Source organism: Homalodisca vitripennis, chromosome 2 (assembly GCF_021130785.1).
Source record: "Homalodisca vitripennis isolate AUS2020 chromosome 2, UT_GWSS_2.1, whole genome shotgun sequence".
NCBI lineage: Eukaryota > Metazoa > Arthropoda > Insecta > Hemiptera > Cicadellidae > Homalodisca > Homalodisca vitripennis.
The window spans coordinates 152910051-152929925 of record NC_060208.1 but is presented as its reverse complement, the minus strand read 5'-3'; the positions used below and the strand labels follow the sequence as shown (position 1 = coordinate 152929925).

At 31.2% G+C, this 19875-nt stretch overlaps 1 protein-coding gene across 3 annotated transcripts in view; it reads left to right on the top strand.

The window, feature by feature from the left end:
• The first annotated feature begins 1727 nt into the window (after positions 1-1727).
• LOC124354927 (serrate RNA effector molecule homolog) overlaps positions 1728-19875 on the top strand; it is a 60608-nt gene continuing 42460 nt past the window's right edge. For 2 of the 3 annotated variants that reach the window (XM_046805737.1, XM_046805736.1), the window contains exons 1-6: positions 1728-1921; positions 7069-7198; positions 9016-9138; positions 13447-13542; positions 15235-15405; positions 18402-18468. In XM_046805737.1, coding sequence (XP_046661693.1) covers positions 7071-7198; positions 9016-9138; positions 13447-13542; positions 15235-15405; positions 18402-18468 — 585 coding nt within the window. In that variant the 5' untranslated portion in view covers positions 1728-1921; positions 7069-7070. Of the gene's footprint in view, positions 1922-7068; positions 7199-9015; positions 9139-13446; positions 13543-15234; positions 15406-16431; positions 16589-18401; positions 18469-19875 lie in introns of those variants that run through there. The other variant, XM_046805738.1, reaches the window with a different exon arrangement.

Genomic DNA, 19875 nt, shown 5'->3' with positions numbered 1-19875 from the left:
TAGATGTTGGCAGCCTATGGCGGCCATGTTGTTTTAGTGCCTGTTGTTTCATTACCGTATTGTTGTCCAGTGAGTGCTGCCATTTCATAACAAGTTATCTCATAATGACAAGTTACACGATTGAGCAGCATGTTTAGATGATTAAACTTTATTATCAAAATTAGTGTTCATTACTTAAAACGTTACGTGCGTTGCGACCATTTTACGGCAGACGCGGAGGCCCTTCAATGTCAACTATTCAACGTCTGGTAGCTAAATTCGATAATGCCGGTTCGGTAAACCACCAGTCTAGCCTACACCCAGACTTCAAAGGAACAGCTGATCTATCGAGAACGTCGCCGCTGTCCATGAAAGTGTGCAGAGGAACCCAACGCAATCATTTCCTCGCCGTGCACAAGAACTCGGCCATTTGCAAACTTCAACTTGGCGAATTTTGCGTCTGGATTTAGGCCTGCATCCGTACAAAATCCAACTGACCCAGGAGCTCAAAGTTTGGAAGAGGACCCTAATTTTGGCCGAAAAATTATCTTCAGCGACGAAGCACATTTCTGGATGAATGGCTATGTTAACAAGCATAATTGCCGTATAAGGGACAACGCCAACACACATGAGGTTCACCAGGTAGCGAAGCATCCACAAAAAGTTACTTTTTGGTTCGGATTTTGGGCTGGTGGTGTTATTGGTCCGTCATGTATTTACATATGCTCCGGTAGAATATTGTAAGATTACTCACCTTACTACTGCCTAAGAGCTTTCGATCACACGGAAATGAAGAGCTAGTCTTTATCATGGTGGAGTTCGAAACCGTTCTAACAGAAATCCATTTTACGTTTAATCATTCCCGTAACTGGTATTTATATTAACAGTTTAAGTATACTCTGCTTTTCATAATAAACTATTTATTTTGGACTTTTCGAACTCGGGTACTCAATCACATTGTGCAGCGCTGGAAAGATGAATATAGTTAACAATTCTGGGATCACAAAAAGCTGTTAGGAGCATTTGCAGCTTACTGTCACATGCCAGCCGCAGAAAATCACTGTTCAGCTTAGATTTGACAGTTTCCATCATGTGTATCATTAAAATCCAAATGATCTCACCTCAGACAAAATATCACGGCTATTTAATCCGAAATCAAGTAATATATGCAGAACAGCATGAATTAAAAAAAAAAATTAACACAACCCAAAATATGATGGCGTAATAAGTCATCCAGGCATTCCTGTTTCAAATCAAACATTTCTAAATTCTAAAATCAGTTAAAACTTTTTCTATTTTAGTGAAACAATTTTGTTACCGTGTTAATGGGTTTCAACAAATTATCTCTAACAATTTAAGTTTGCCTTGATAATTTACCTTAACAAAATTCAATAGAACGATTTTCTCCACAGGACTCTGTCTTTTTGTAATATGGCGAGTGATTCTGAAACAATATTGTCCCATGGCAATAGGCTTTTTGGCGAATGGCCATAAGCGGAAGAGGAAATATAAGGTGATGAGTGTATTACTTGTGGGCTTTGATTATACGTATAGCCAAATATATGTTAGTCAATGATTAAATACTTGAATCTTGTTTTCATACTAGTATAGATTGATTTTTATTTTTACTCTATGATAAGCAGCTTATATGCGCAAAGGTTAAACCCACAATCCTTTGTAATTTACCAACTGTCCAATCAAAATTCGCCTTTCCAAGAAGAGTGTAGCTTCCCAAGTCCCAATCCCAAGTAAAAAAAATTGAAACTCGGCATTTTATTTGGCGGAGTCGAGGGTCTCTCTCTACCGTCTCGTGGGTTATTGGTTCTAGGTTTGTGGTTATTTGTCAACTAAGTAATACATCGAGATCTATTATTATTAATCCAATTTAATTTTTGGAATACTCTTTATTTTGGTGTGAAGGTTTGTCTAAATTGTCCAAAAGGTAAGTGAAGCCATTTTTTAATTACTTAAGATAGTTGTAACTTTAGTTAGCGACACCCAATTTATGTTAAAAGTAATACTCAGTAATGCAAGAAAGGCTATATCAAGAAGGGGGTATACTATTCTCCTTCATTATTAGTTATTTCCTGCGAAACCTCATTATTGAAGCTTGGTATTGTTTAAAATCATTCTTTGGTCCAAATTTCAAACAAGGCTACCAAAATTTTAGGGGTAGACTCTGTTGATAATCTGGTCAATTTAGTGTTTGAATACTGACCAGGGTAGGGTAAGATAAGCGGAGCCAGTTTTTTTATATCGAAATTTTATGTTACTGAATCATAACCATCGATATAACCAATCGTTACTGATTAATTATTTGGAACAATTAACTTAATCTGTATCAACAACCAGCTGTAAACACTTTCAGATAATACAAATATTCGTACCGAAAAATGTATGTGAAATTTGTGGGAAAGAAACAACTGTAACTGTGAGAGGAGCAAATATGGTCGTCTTCAGTTTTCCTAATTTTGGTTATAATAATTTGTTTGATTACTGTAAATATTAAATTCATATTTTAATTTAAAACATGTGATTGTTATTGAGGACTATAGATACTTTTATATCAATTGATAGTCTAGGATTTGAGATGCGAATATTAGGTATCGATGATTACATTCTTTGATATAAAAAACCGGGTCCGCTTATTGTACCCTACACCTGACCCCCACCGTAAGTCAAAAATTCATTTGATGAATGTTCATAAGTCACATTTTGCATGATTCCTTGATTTTTTAACCCTTTTAACCCCAGCCATTTTTCCATGGACTTGCCAGAAAGCCCATGGCGATAAGGGACCGTAGTGCAGAATTGAGGGAAAATTCATCTAGTTTTCTTATTTTTGAAGATAATTTTTAGGTTTTTGTTTTAAATTGTTCATAAAATAAGTGTATTCTTAGATGTAATAGTTAAAAAGTACTTTTACAGAATGATTTGTTTTTTTTAGCGTATTTATACATAAAATTTTTTTTATTTTTTTTCATTTTTTATAGTTTGGACATACATAAACGGTAGAAAAAAAAAATTGTAGCCCCTGAAAATGAAGCAATTTTGTTGTACACATATTTCTTACTACACACACAAAATTTTAAGAACTTTCCTTGATAAATGCAGGAGATATATCCAATTAATTGTATTGCTTGCATAAGCACTTCTTCAATATATTTCCACATACACGTCAGTAGAAGTATACAGATATGTTTACTTGTTTTTGCACTTTTGAAATAATTAACAATTGTAAAATAACACAAACTAATTGTAATGGTTTGTAACACTAAAACTTGTTGAATTTTTCAAAAAAGTAAAAGAAATAATATTTACCAATATATACATTTTATGGTACTTTGGGAATGGGGTAAGATTCCGTTATATGCCCCCCCAACGCTTAAACCTTTTTCAATGAACTTAGAACGTTATAAAACGATGTAGTTGAGTAACAGAACTAACATTCCATTAATCAACAAGAATTTCCAGGTATTGTGATCGGTATTTTTGTCGCTGTTATCTTATCTTTCTCGAGAATCCCGATTACGGCAGGCCGCGCGGCGGGACTCTGCAATCACTTATCTACGAGACCCGCTCGACTTTGACCTCTGTCTGAGGATGGGGAGGGGTTTGCGATAAAGACAATTCCTGTTTTATATTGACGAAATATTGTTCTACGCTAATCTAGTAATCAGTAGAAGCAAAATGTCAAAATAACGATTCATGTATGGGTTGTGGTTGGTATAATGCCAAAGTACCAGTGTTTATCAAAGTGTTTTCACTCACTGGTAACTTTTCTCTACGACGTTTACTAATGTTTTTTTACTAATAATACACTAAATGACACGAAAAAACAACCACTTTCAATCACGCAAACTAATTGAGGTTATAAGTCAGCATACAACAACAATGCAACTGAAGTCGTCTGACAACTGACATCTACAAAATAAACTACGCTCAATGACGACTAAATACGATGCCAATTGGAAGGTTTATTGTTTTTTGCATGTATGTCCGTTTCTTCACCGATACTATACCGAAACTGATGGCATTTGGACATATTATTAGCCAGCTACATTAAATTCTCGAGACGTCCGGCATATCGGACGTTGGGCATTTTAGCTAGACCACCTCTGTCCGGTATATCGGGACGCCGGGGCTAAAAGGGGTTAATGAAAGTTCTGGCTGCAGTATAAAAAGCGGCCACCAACACAGTCGGATGATGACTATCGAATGATACGGAATCATCGTTATTCATGACCATCCAAAGGACTGAAAACAAAATTTCTGATCAAAAAACATAATGGATATTTCAAAGAACAATATGGTTTGGCTAATTTTCAATGTTAGAAATTAATGTATATAAATATTAACCCTTTGAACCTCAGACCAAAATATTGATGTTGGGAAAATCGTACCAAAACCATTTGACCTAAGAACTACAGAGAATCCCTGGCGCAGAAACAGCTGTATTGCATACTGTTCGTAAAAAATTAATACTTTTGCTATTTTTTATGTTATTGTCTTGTATTACACACAAAATGTCCAGAATAAAATTGTATACACAGAAAAATTTTAGTCTGAAGTATAAAAAATTTGGGTACTTTGGGATTATACCGACCACACCCAGACATGAATCGTTATTTCACATTTCGTTTCTACTGATTACTAGATTAGCGTAGAACAATATTTCGTCAATATAAAACAGGAATTGTCTTATCGCAAACCCTCCCCATCCTCAGACAGAGGTCAAAGTCGAGCGTCTAGTAGATAACGTGATTGCAGTCTCGCCGCCCGTTCAGCTGGTGCATCGCTTTGTTGTACTTCCGTGTTTTACCTCTACATTTCTCCAAACACAAAAATTCAACAAAAACAATCATTTACCAAACTAAACTCTTTATTAAAAAAACACTAAAAACTTGTTTTTATTCTTGATCACATTCCGCCACCCAAAATGCGAGTGCCTCCGGCCATCAGCGCGGGCTTTGGCAGCACCTTCGGTGCTGCCAAAGCCCGCGCTGATGTCGACGAAAGAAAAACATCCCTCGAGATAGTACCTATCAGTAAAATATCAAATTCTAGAGGGGCTAATCAGAAATATAAATTGAATTGTAATGGAAAGGCAATTATGTACCGTGCAAATCACGTGATGCCGCGCGGCCTGCCGTAATCAGGATTCTCGAGAAAGATAAGATAACAGCGACAACAATACCGATCACAATACCTGGAAATGCTTGTAAGTTTGTAATTTTGTAATTGAAGAGTTGTTTTTTTCGTTCTATCATGTTTGTTTCTATAAATTTCTATTTTTGTGTTCTTCATACTAGTGTGGTCGGTATAATCCCAAAGTACCAAAATTTGTTTAACAACATTAAAATAACTGTAAAATATAATTATGTATATAGATTTTTAGGTAAATAATAGATGTTAAGATTTTTTAATTAAAAAATAAGAACAATTTTTACTATGGGCACCCACATTTTATTTTTCTAAATTTAGTTTTATGTATGTACAAAAACAATTAATAGTATGTTGATATCTCTAAAGAAAAAGATTTTGCAACCGCGATCTCACTGAGGCCGGTTGGTCATTGTCCGGAGTAGGCCTAGCGGCGGCGTTACCGCGAGAAGTAGATAGTTGACTAAATGGAATTTCTTCGTCATCTGAGTCCGAGATAGTTGGCCTATAGGTAGGTTCAACATCAGTGTCATCACTGACAATTGGATGAGACGTCAGACCAATCGTCATCTGATAGGTCAACATCCAGTTGTCTGTCCAATTCACTCGAGTGATTTACAATGTTGTCACTCATTGTTCACAGAACTGATTATTACTGTAAGATTAAAACTAAATATGAAGTGACTAAAAACAGTCCTCATGTACAACATTTGGTACTTTGGGATTATACCGACCACACTAGTATGAAGAACACAAAAATAGAAATTTATAGAAACAAACATGATAGAACGAAAAAAAACAACTCTTCAATTACAAAATTACAAACTTACAAGCATTTCCAGGTATTGTGATCGGTATTGTTGTCGCTGTTATCTTATCTTTCTCGAGAATCCTGATTACGGCAGGCCGCGCGGCATCACGTGATTTGCACGGTACATAATTGCCTTTCCATTACAATTCAATTTATATTTCTGATTAGCCCCTCTAGAATTTGATATTTTACTGATAGGTACTATCTCGAGGGATGTTTTTCTTTCGTCGACATCAGCGCGGGGCAGCACCAAAGGTGCTGCCAAAGCCCGCGCTGATGGCCGGAGGCACTCGCATTTTTGGGTGGCGGAATGTGATCAAGAATAAAAACAAGTTTTTAGTGTTTTTTTTAATAAAGAGTTTAGTTTGGTAAATGATTGTTTTTGTTGAATTTTTGTGTTTGGAGAAATGTAGAGGTAAAACACGGAAGTACAACAAAGCGATGCACCAGCTGAACGGGCGGCGAGACTGCAATCACGTTATCTACTAGACGCTCGACTTTGACCTCTGTCTGAGGATGGGGAGGGGTTTGCGATAAGAAATTCCTGTTTTATATTGACGAAATATTGTTCTACGCTAATCTAGTAATCAGTAGAAACGAAATGTGAAATAACGATTCATGTCTGGGTGTGGTCGGTATAATCCCAAAGTACCCAACATTTAACTCAATCACACGCACAAAGACAATATACGTAACATTAGACCACTTTGTAAACAAATACAGCTGTGGAGTAGAAATGGCGTGGTGGCAACAGCTACGTAGCAACAAAGAGTAATATATTTTTTTGAGCATAGATGTTATTTTAAATACACTATATTACTAACAAAAAAAATTAGTATTTTACTAAAATACTCATAAATATGTATTAAACACATACCATGGCGACGATATTACGTCGCCTGGGGATTCTCGCATCTTCATTGGCGACGATAAATCGTCGCCGCAGGGATCTTCACATATTTTCTCATAATATTTCTCACATATCTTCACATAAATAGTTGTAACATTTTAATAAATTTGGTTAGCATGACATTTGACTGTATGTTTATAGTGTACCTACCATAAAGGTTATATCTATCATTCCATTGTTACTTATTTAAAATGATTTGCTTTAGCAATGGGTGACAGTGATGATGAATATGGAGACAGAAAGCGAAGGGACAAGTTCCGTGGTGAGAGGACTGAGTCATATAGAAGTGGCGAGGGTCGCCGTGAAGATCGTAGAAGGGATGAATGGATAGAAAGGTACAACGATTATTTTGTATTTTTTTTTTGTAGCCACTTATTTTGTGTCCATGTAATCCAAGTGCTAATTAGGCCTACTAATTATACAAATATTCTACTTTTATATCATATAGGCCTATAATTTATTAATCTATAGAAAACTGTTATTTTGTTTATTAATCATCAATTTATTGTAATTTACCCCCTGTTCTTCCTTGCTTTCTATTAAAGAAATGGGTCATTTTCATATAATGAGTCAATATCCTAATTCATTTAATAAAAAGTAAAATAATTGAGACAAAGACAACTATGGAGTATATTATGAAAGTTCATATTTGAAATAACAGCAAAACTTATTAAACGGAGCTGAATTTCATTTCATTTTATTACAATTTTTATAGTTTAGATACTGCAAATAGGCTACATACAAATTTGTGCATAGTATATAATTCGTTTATTGTTTTATGAAAAAACTCATAGAATATTAAGTCATATATATATAGAATTACTCTTTATGTTAAGAAAATTCACTAAATACAATACTTTTAGAATAGGATTATGATTTTTCTATGAGTTTGGAAGGAATTCTAAGACTAGCCTTGAAAAATAGACCAGAAATCTCACAGAGCATGGAATTATGGATGAGTAAAGCCTGTTTTAAGTATTTATAAAGAAATAAATGAATAATAAAGTTATTATATAGACAAAACACATGTTTTTTTTATTTTTGTAGAAGATATAATGTGTGTTAACATAATGTATGGCACTGGAAGAAGCTCTTTTATTTCCCCTATAGCTGGACTGTCACAATATCTTGGTCATTGATAATGTAGATATAATTGTTTTTGTACAGTTTAACATGAACATTGATGACAATTTCAATGTTGTTCAATTCATTTTGCCAAATCCCCCTCTAAATTGTTAGACTTGTTCCTCTTTTTCTTTTGCTGATGATATACTCTACAACATGAACATCATAACCCAGTTTAGTAGCAAAATTTTCAAGGTTTTTGTCACATTTGTAAAATTTCAAAATATCTTTTTACATTTGTAGTTACAGGTTCAACAAAGCAGGATGGCTGTTTTACATAAGTTATAAAAATTTTACAAAATCTCAGCCATTTTGCAATTTTTAACAATTCCAACAGTACTTTTTTCAACAAAATCTGTTAACGCATAGCGAGCACAATCACTTTAAATATACACTTGCGCAGGGTAGGAGCGCCAAACATGTATCAATTGGTACCTTGTAAATTTCTTATAACTGATGTAATACAGTTATGCCTATCAAAAGACAATGTTTAGTCCTCCCGGCTCATGCAAGCATATATTTAAAGTGATCATCTTGCTCGCTTTTGGATTGACTGGTTTCGTTGAAACAAGTACCATTGGAATTGTAATTAAATATGTCCAAGTAGTTGGTGTCTAGTACACTTTTTATAACTTTACTGTTTTTCTATATTATTTGACTTGAAAAATTGTCAACAGACGACATTGTGTTAATATTAAAGAAAATAACACAATTATTTTTTTTAATTGTTCTTTTATGTATTCAAACCTATTTACCAAATTTGGTTTCTTTAGGTTAACTAGTTTTAGAGATAGTAACTATATATAAAAAATAAAAAATAGCAGCAAACGAGACATTTCTTGGTTTATGTTGATATGGCATTTTTTGTTTGAATTGATGTTTGTGACACTATTTTGTGAACGCTGTGTTTGTGTGTGCACATGTGTACGTGCGAGTGGTGTGGTTTGTGTGTACATACATATATATTTATGTACAATACCTAAATTATCAGTACAAAATAATTGTAAGAATTGTTTTGATATGACAGGGATACCTGGGGAGGAGGTAGGAGCAGAGCAAGGGGAGACTACAGGGGGACAGTGAGGGAGAGATACAGCCCAGCACGTCAGCATGATTTCTCCCCACCTCCCAAACGCATCAGAACTGAGTGGTGAGTATATTTAGTTGTTAAATATTACCAGTTTTATTTTATTTAATTCAGTTACATTTGAATGAAGATGTTCAGTTTAACCCATTAACCACTTATCTAAGGTATTGTGACGGCCGACGCATTATCAAAACACCAATCACGAGACAGTACCGTGATGACGACATACGTTTTATATATTTGTTTAAACGTTAGTATGGGCTCAAATAATAAAGTTTATGTATTAAAACTAAACAAAAGAACATATACTATATATAACTATGTATTAACCCCAGGAAAGAATGTGAATCAAGGTATAATACTATATCCTTCCGCTTTTTGCGTGTTTGCTTGGATTTGTGTAAGGATTATACAAATGTCGCATTTTACAAAAATCTACGTAGAATTAAAAAAAAATTAAGATAAATCAACGAAATAAAATTTTTCACTTAAAGAATTAAATTTCCTATAAAGCTACACCGAATATCATAGATTATAACTGTGTTTTGCACTAAAAACAAATTTTGTTTCAAAATTTACAATAACAAAAAAATTTTAATGATTCTAGATATTGACCCTTTTAGTGCTAAGGGGTCTGGCGCAATGCCATACCCAAGAGTACTAAGCATTTTAGGGCATAAATGCAGAGTTTTAGTAAATTCCTTACTATTTCCTTAATTGAGGTCATATCTTGTTACTTTTTTTTGTATTGAAGATAAATAACCAATAAACAGAAATAAATACAAAAAAATAAATTTGTACATATTTGGATTGTTTATAAAAAAATTTCTTTATAATGTAAAATTTTTTATAATTTTTTTTCACTTTGGCATACAGTTTTAGTATGTAAACAATTTTATATTATTTTTCTGAGGCTACCATCGGGAAGGGCAACTAAAACTAAACAAATTCCATATATTTGATTTTATTTTTACACAACAAATAAGAAGTGTGGATTAAAAATATAATATGTTGTCCGTGCCAAATTTTGCCCTACATATAGGCCTAACGTTTGAAACGCTCAAGAGAAACAGTAATACACTTACTATTATTAGCATAAATGCTTTACTAACTTTATTATTATTAATAAAGAAGAAATTCAAGCACAGTTAACAGTTTTTTTACCTAAATAATTGTTTTATTCAGTAATAAAACTATAAAAAATGTGAAGTAACTCATCATAACTTACAATGTTCTTATTAGACATTGTAACTTAGTAAAATATAATACACACGGAAAACAAAAATGAAGTAATGCAATGATTTGGAATACTAATGAAGTAGTATTTCACAATTATAATACAATTTAATCGATAAAATAAGATAAAACAGAGTAACAAAGCACAGCTTCAGTTCGCTTGCAACGTAAACATCCGAACTGACCTTTTTATTTCACGTCAATGACGTATAAACAGCTGGTCATCGGCAATTAAATATACAAATATCGTTATTCTATGGCTTTGGATGAACTGTCATCGTTTACAGCCAGTAACTTGCATAAACTGAACCAATATATATAAAAATATGCTGCGTCTATGACGTAGACGCTAGCACTTTTAGACATAAACGCAGCGTCTACAACGTAGACGCTATAGCACTAAAAGGGTTAAAAAAAAATTATATGCTTTAGTGCTTATAAATTATAGTATGTTATAACCTGTTTCATTAGCTAAAAACCAATGGCTCAGTCAACAAAATAGCAATAAAATTGAATGTTTTGTAAAATGTTTGCTAAACCCTTGCATTTTTTGTATATTTAATTGGATTTGTATGAGGAGATTAGGCACAAGAATATTGAGTGGTCAATTGGTTAAACACAAATTAATAATATTACTTTAATGTCATTAATAATTTTGCAAATCATCGATAAAGTTACATTTTTCATAATAAAAGTGTATACTTCTTTAAACTGATCAAGGCATTAAAAATTTTTTTAAATAAAAACAAAAACAATAAATTCTGAAGCAAAATGAAATTACATCCCTTCAAAATAACTTTGTTTACAAAACAAAAATATTCTTATCTCTAAAAATGTTGCAAAAAACTTATTTACTTCAACAAAGTAGACACACTTAATAATAATGTATTAACCCATTGGCTTATACATAATTTTACTATCAGCTTAACTGGAGTTATCCTATGAAAAATGCTAAAAACGTAAGAGTTTTGTTATATATGTTTATAAAAAATTTATTTTTCAAGTTATTTGGTTATATTTTATATCTTTTTGGATTAACATGAAATAGGCTTTAATAATAAATAGATAGTGATATATTTGGTCATAATTTAAAAATAATAATGCTGAACAAACTAAAAAAGTTTTGGAATTTTTTAAATTTTTTTTACTCAAATAAATAAAAATAAAATACCCCATTGTTGCTTTTATTTTATTTGAAATGTATTTCTCTACCTAGAAATACTAGAATATATATATATATATATATATATATATATATATATATATATATATACATAGTTTGTCGGAATAAATTTTTTTTCTAAATACTTAAAATTCCAAGAATATTGGTTTTTTTTCTCTCGTAATACACTAATATTCTATTATAGTAACTTATTATTCATTTTAATTTCAATTAACTGTAGTATTGCAGTTTTTCTTATGTGTTACAACAATATTAGTCTAATTAATACTAATTTGGTTGAAAAAGGAGTTTAAAAAAATTATTTAGATGGCGCTGTACTTGTCACGGAACGGTTCCGTGATACAAATTTTGAGCTCAGACTAGCTGTCACGGAACCGTTCCGTGATACAAGGCCAATGGGTTAATTATAACTATATACAGGATGAGGCAGACCACCCATCCACGATCTATAGTGGCTGAACCGAGAAACCTACCTTCTTTGTTTTACTGAAAACACCAATTTATCTTCCACAAAAACACCCTAAAATACCCCAAAATGGCACTTTTTGGGTGTTATTTTTTAAAGATGTTAAAATGTAAAGTTAGTTGATGTAAAGGTCTCTCTATTCACTGCATTTTAAAAATAATAGTTTTAATTTTTTTCGCTTCTTGTATACAGGATGGTCCATAATGTCAAAGTTAATATTTAATTTTTTGTCCAAAATATCTTCATTCTAATTTTACTATAATTCACTTTTTAGCCATTTCACTGTGTGTGATTGTGTTAAAAGCATTAATTCCACCTAATGTTATTGTCTGTTGATTCAGTTAAAGCTTTAATACGTTAAGTCTGTGGGTGAAACTATTTTTCTTCTTGAAAAGAATTATTTTCTAAGTGTCCTACAAACCTTTATTATATTGTTATCTTTAAAAAGATTTGTTATTGAACAACATTAATAAGATTGGTTGATAATTTTGAACATCTATTTTTCCTTTTAAATACCTGATATGAATCTTTCAAGAAAATAACACAACTTAAGAGATTTTGTGTGTGTTTTTGTAAAGTATGTATTGTTTTCCGCTGCTGCTGTTGTTGTCCCGTACTTGCATACTATTCCATCTTCTGCTGTTGGCAAGCAACAGATCAATTACGGCAAACATCTATTGTGTTTGTATCGGTTTATGTGTATTTTAAATGCCAGTGTTGATTGAGGATCCTCCCAATTATGAAATACAAGCTGATTTTCTCAGCGCTAAAGTCGTGGAAACAGTCAACATCATCGAAATTATGGAGTATCAAACAAAACATTATGAGTAAGATCTAATAAAAGATAACCAAGAGTGTTTATGATAAGAAACAAAGTGAATAATCCTCGATGATCACTGACGATGATTTAGTGCAGAAAGCGAATGAAATAGTGATAGTGAACAGACATCTTATGTTCTCTTCATTATCAGAAGAGTTGCTGCATGTGTCAAGAGTTATTATTATATATAAAATTCTTATTGAATATTTAAAATTATTGAAAAAAAGGATCCCTTTGTTGCATGACAATGGCCGTTCACATGTGTCAAAACGAACTCATCACAACATTAAATGTGGGCTGTCATATAAAAATCAAATTGTTACAAAATTTAAACTTGTTTTTTATATATCAAACTGGTACTTACTTCAAAACACCTCATGATTAAGTAAAGTGTTGGTTTTTAATACATACATTTTTTAATTTTATAATTAATACATAATATTGAAAATTATCTCACCTTGTACCTTTTGGGAAGAAAAAATGTTTATATTAGTCTATTTTTACAAATGGTTAGGCATCTTATTACTATTTTTTTTTAATATGATAGTTTGAAACCATATTGAGTAATTTTATATTATATGTCTACAGAAAGACAAATTGAAGTGCTCTTTGTAATTTGGGATTGAATAAATTGTTTTGTTATAATGGTTTTAAATTTATTTAAAGGGAGGATAGAAGAATGCCATACACAGATACAAGCTATAATTACTCATCATCTTGGGGTCAAGAGACTCAAGCCCCTTACTCCAATAATAACCAAAGGTAAGATTAAACTAAAATTTACAATATCGTTTAATCTGTTTCTATATTAAATGTTTCACTACATCATTATCTCATCAGTAAAAGACTTTTTAAATGTAATCAGAATCTCTTTATTTCATAAATGTCAAGTTTAGAAAGTGTGTCATATTAGGCCTATATATACTTTATTATTATATTTGACTAATTTTATACTTATTATTTATGTACTCATTGAGGAAGTTGTGTATAAATAATCTATCCTATAATACAATATTTGTACTCAATTTCTTAGCTTGTAAATGAACAATTCTCTCACTTAGCATCAGCATATTGTTTCCTTACTTCCTAAACTCAACAAAGCTTTCTATTCACTTCTAACCCTTTCTGAAGTTGTTGATCATTGTACTCTCCACCAAGTGTTCTTTGCTTATATTTCAATTCCTTCATATCATATGGTTTGATTTTTTGGGCACCTCCAGTGAGTCTTCTAGCGTTCCTTATAGAAAAAAGGTCATCAGAGTTCTAACTAGTGCTGCCTTCAAAGAGACCTTTGTTGGGAACTGTTTTTAAAAAATCTCAAAATTTTACCCCTTCCCTTCCTATTTATTTATCGATGTGTAGATTTAGTCATAAGTAATTTAGACAGATATTTAATTAGGAACCATGCACATTCCATTGTTACTCAAAATTCTTCTTTTATACAGTTTCCATTACATAAAACCGCCTTCTGTGAAAAATTCCCATATTATACCTGCACCAGCATGTTTCACTATTTCCCAGTTTACATAAAGAAGGAGACATATTTTTCAAAGTAGAAGAGAGAGACTGGTTTTCTATCCAGTCACTGCTTTTATAGTGTTCAAGAATTTTTGGCTTTTACTTCAAAAGCACATGTGTAAATATGTCCTTTACTAAGTGTTGGAATGTTTAAAACTAGTTAGAAGCATAATATTTATTTTATATATAATTTATTTATTTATTCTCTATGTCTTATTTTGTAGTATTTTAATTGATTGCTATGTAAAGTTTTAAAACATAGTCAGTAAATTTTATTATTTTTAGTTCATACTCTTTGCTAAAAACTTAATTTATATTTAAATTTTAGCATATATTTATTAATAATCTACCTGTTCTGTATGAATGTATTTTTGTGTGCAATAAAGATGACATGACTATTCTAGATAATTTCTTTACATTAACTCTGATGACCATTCCTTCATTTTTTGAAGATTGCCATTATTTTTAGAAAAGTAAATTAGTAAAATATTGTATATGTTATTGAGGAGTGAACATACTATATATAAATAATGTTTTAATTTTGAAGTTTACCTACTTCTAGTATAAAAACTCAAAACAGTTTTATAGCGGGGAAGATATATTTTGGAAAAGTATTCTAACATAAAAATAAGTGTAATACCTTACATTATAAAAATCATTTTTTAATCTTGAGTTTAGCTGCATTTCATCTTCCACTTTTGAGTTTGCTCTTAAATCTGGCACTGTCACACACTGAAGATATGAAACTTAAAATAGTTATTCCAATTAACATCTGTTGACTGAAGATGGCTATTCACAGTGAAGCTGAAATAATTAAATAATTAATTGTATGAGCAATATTTTGACACAATGAAAACAAATAACTTTGATGTACCATAAACCTAAAAATAGAGGTAAATTACATTTTCTTTCTAATAATATAATTTGTATTTACAGAACAGAACAAGTTGAAACACAGCCACCAATGCTGTCACTGAAAGCATTTTTACAATCACAAGATGACAATATCTCTGATGAGGAAGCTATTCGTAAATATAATGAATACAAACTCGAGTTCAGGCGGCAACAGTTGAATGAATTCTTTGTGGCTCATAAGGAAGAGGAGTGGTGAGTATATATTAATTGAGCATTTATGAAAATTATATTTGTTTAAAAAGGGGCTAAGAAAATCATTCCAAGAAATGAAATCAATAGAGCTGAGAGCTTCGTTTTTCAGTATAGAGGATTAAAAACATGTAAGAAAGTTATCTTAATTTTTGTTAAAAAGTAATGAAATCTTGATGTTTATTTCATATTCATTGAAATTTACTGTAGTTCATAGTAAAATATTTACAATTAGACCTTATAAGTTTTATTTTAATAGCATTTACAAAGTCACTTTGTTTATACAATTCAATAAATGTTTATTTTGTTTAATTTTTTACAGTTAAAAAAAGGACCGTTATAAGAACTGTCAATTCACTGGAGAAGGAACTTGATGTTTTGCAAAAAACATTGTATATTATTTCCCTTAATTTTATCCTCCAGAATGAAAAAATCCCATCCTATTTTGCATTGTGATATTGATTTTTCTGAAAATAATTTGCATCTAAGTTCTGGAGCAGGTGTTGCATTAAGTTGCGAGTTATTGCCATTGTTAGCTTCAGGTATATGTTTATTTAGAGTTGAAAAATGTCAGCTGTCGTCTGGTGGAATATCAATCTATTAACAGGGAAATTGTTTGTTTTGAACACGTTTTGCGTACTTTAGTAAATAGGAATTATATATTTCTATACTAGTAGGGTAATTAGTAAATGCTCAGTAATATAATATTCTTGAGCGTGTAGTATTTTTTCAAAGAAATATGTTAAATTTAGGCAGTGTTTTTTAATATTGAAAATATATCTGGAAACTATTACAGACATTTTAAAAGGGTTAGATGTTGCCACACATGGAAGAAATTTTAGTAATATAAGGTACATTTCCTGTATTCTTACAGTGAGTTTGAACAGAAAACATGGAATCAGTGATTACTAATTAACAGCAGGAGAGAAAAGTGTAGCTCTACCTTTTGCTAACCCAATATGTTTATTACAGCCTACCTGGAATCCAGGGCAACACTACTATCATGATATTTATACTGGTGTGATTTATTTCATGTGTTTATATTTTGTGTGACATGAAGAGGACTTTATATGTATGTAAAGGGGGTTGCGCGCAATGCAACTATCCTTAGTTCCGTTTATTTTTACCCGCGTTGCGTATTTATTTATTTCGCGCTTCACATCAGCGCTTCAAGCATGTACATCAGGTGAGATGTAGAGTAAATACGTTCTTGGATTGTTAATACTGTGCCGCTTCGATTTTCTATTTACTCATAATTTGGTACTGGTGACACTAACATTATTAGATGTAGAACATATGTGGATATATTTTTCAATTTTTAGTTTAAGGCTGATGTAAGATCAAACAATAATCTCCCAATTTGCTGTTAATGTAGAAAATATTTATATTGGAATATTGGATGAATTGTTTAAATTATTGTAGTACTTAAATAAAAATTCTGTGACTTTCCTGTTGGTTATATGTAGTCACTAAAAATATATAATTGTGGTTCATTACTAACTTCTAGAACAATTCATAATTCCAGGTATTTTCATTTTCTTTGTATGATTGACTTCAACTCCTATTTGGTAGTTTATATCCTTTCAAGGAATTTTTTCCAATTTCTAGTTTAATCGTCATTTGTATTCAAAGTTTGAAAATAGGTTCATGTTAACAGTTATGTTTTGAAGTTAAATTTTATTCTGGTTAGTTGTCTCTTTTCAGTATTAATATTCCTAATTTCTGTATTCAACATAAATTATACCATCTTGAAACTAGTATTTGTCTGTAAAATGATTGTTATAAGTGAATTTCACTTAATAACATAGCCATAACTCTCAAGTCTTCGGGGACCCGCATGTCACTCACAATCAATGCTCAATCATATATGGGAGGTTGAGTTTCACCCCACAGTCAATTCCTTCTCACAGTCAATGTTCTTATGAAACTTTTGTCATTGTGTCCTTACAGGTGAAACTCCCCTTATTTTTAATTCTTTCATAGCCAATATTCAATATATTTTCTTATTCTAAGTGTGGTCTTTTTATAATCTGGGTATATTTGTTCCAATTCTTGACAATATCAATATGCCTGCGCCTCTGAGATCATTAACAATATTATTCCAGCAGTAATACAATTAATGATATTTTTTGAAAGTTTGTTTGTGTTCTTTCCATTTTTTACAATCAGGAAACTTAACTAATTGATTCTTCTTGTCGATTATTACCAGATTTCACTTTCAATTGCATCTATTGTGAATTTAGAGAATACTCAAGAGAATATTTCTCCTTCATTTGAAGGTGTAGTATTGTGTTCTTTACAATGGAGTTATTCTTGAAGTGTAGTTTATTATATTCATCAGACAACGTAAAGTTTTAAATTAAAAAGTAAGACTGAAATTTGTATTTTAGTTAAAATTATGAGTAAATAGAATTTGAAGATAATAATAAATTGTTGCAGGATGATTCAAATTATTTTTGAAGTTGATGCCTTCTTCCACACTGAAGCCAGTAGTTTTTACTAGCACGTATATTTTTTGTCGGGATATTTAAAACAACTATCTCTTAACTAATTAAGATACACTTTTGTGAAACGTCTAAAGGTTAAGATAGGATTCACTAAGACCCTGATCTTCAACCTAACAATAATGGTGGTGCATTTGTTTTATACAAATACAATTTTTGTTAATGAAAATTCCTTCAAGAAGAGAGGTATTTTTTGTTACTAAGTTTTTGATAAGGATTTTTCATTACGTCTGTACAAAGAAAGCTTTTTATAAGTCATAAAAAGTGTTTTTCTGTTGCTTACATATTTTTACTTCTCTCAAAATTATTTATTTAAATTACAAATTTATATTTAAACATTAATGGTTTACAAAGAAATACATGGTTTTATTTGGCCATTAACTTGTTACCTCAGGTCGGTTTAAAATGTACTGCTTGGTTTACAGTAGGTCATTTTGTGTGGAAGTTGGCACTGCTGCAAATACATTTGTTCATATTTTATTGTTTTTGTTGAAGGTTTAAATTGAAATATCATCCTGAAGAATCAATCAAAAGGAAAGAAGAACAAAGTGATGCTCTTAAGGTAATATCTACTGCTATAAAATAGTACATAACAGTAATTTAAATACTTATCTTTTTAATTAAATTTAAGGCGTAAAATATATTCTTAGAATTTTAAAAAATTCTAAGAATATATTCGGATCATTTGACATGTTAATGACAATTATATACAATGCCTAAATTTAAAAAACTCAAAAATGTTTTCAGTGTATGAATGATTCTCTGTTTTGTTATTTATTTGAATAATTCTACATTGCTCTGTTATTTGGTGCTGTTATTTGTTATTCCTAGTGTTAAACTTACTATACCATTGCAATGAATATGATAAACTGCTATAACTCAAATTCCTCAGTAATACAATTTTTTTAAATAAATTATTTTGAGCTTCCAACCTTTTATTTCTTGTTTAAAGTTTTTTTATGGACAGTGTATGATTTGAAATGGTAATAGGATTTTGGACATTTGATATCGTTATATGTTACATTGATTGTTTACTTTAGCCACTTCAAATATTTGTTGTTTTTTCAAAAGGAAAATGTACATTAAAACAATGTTTTATTTTTATGTAACAAAAATTAAAAAAGTTATCACTCTGCTAGAAAATTCTTCAATTGAATGTAAAGATCTATCCACTAGGTAATCGTTTTTTATTAGGTTTTAAATTTCTTAAAATTGTTTTTTTTTAATTACTAGGGAGTTGATAGAAGAATTTAATTATTACATATGATGGCTTCTTTGTAAACCTCTTTAACCTGTGACAGGGAAAAGTATGCTTATCGCTGGTTTTCCTGGTACTCTTTGCCATTCATACTTCTTATTACATTATTTACTTATATTTGCATTCTTGATGACAGTGGCATTTACTTTTGTGTTATTGAAATGACGTATTTTTATTATATTCAATTTTGTCATGAAAGTCATCAACATGGTTGAGGAGTCTGTTTGAGTATACTGACTGTAGTGGGTCAGTAAAGGTAATATGGCAACGCTTCTTGAGCATGGTACTCTCGTGTCAACTTAGCAGTAGATCTCTCCCTACCACTACTCAGTTCGTGGAGACGCACTGCAAAATAAGCTCAGAAAATATCAGTAAGTGAACTCCACAATCAAACCGTAAGAGATGTGATATCAAACACGGGTGTAGTTGTACCCAGAAACTTGGTAATGCTTTGAACTGTCACGTCACACATCTTTAATTGTACATAACAGAGTCAAGATAATGAAACTTATTCGGATGTCTAATGTACTGTACAGCAACAAACTGCAATGTGAACCTGAACTCCCAACCATATCAAATGCCCGGGAATCGTTAATTGTTATTATTATGTGAGACGTCAGTGCTTTTGCAATATAGGTTAAAATATCAATATTATGAATCTTGATCCAAATCTTTGTACCCAAATGTAACATGCCTTCATTAACCTGTATT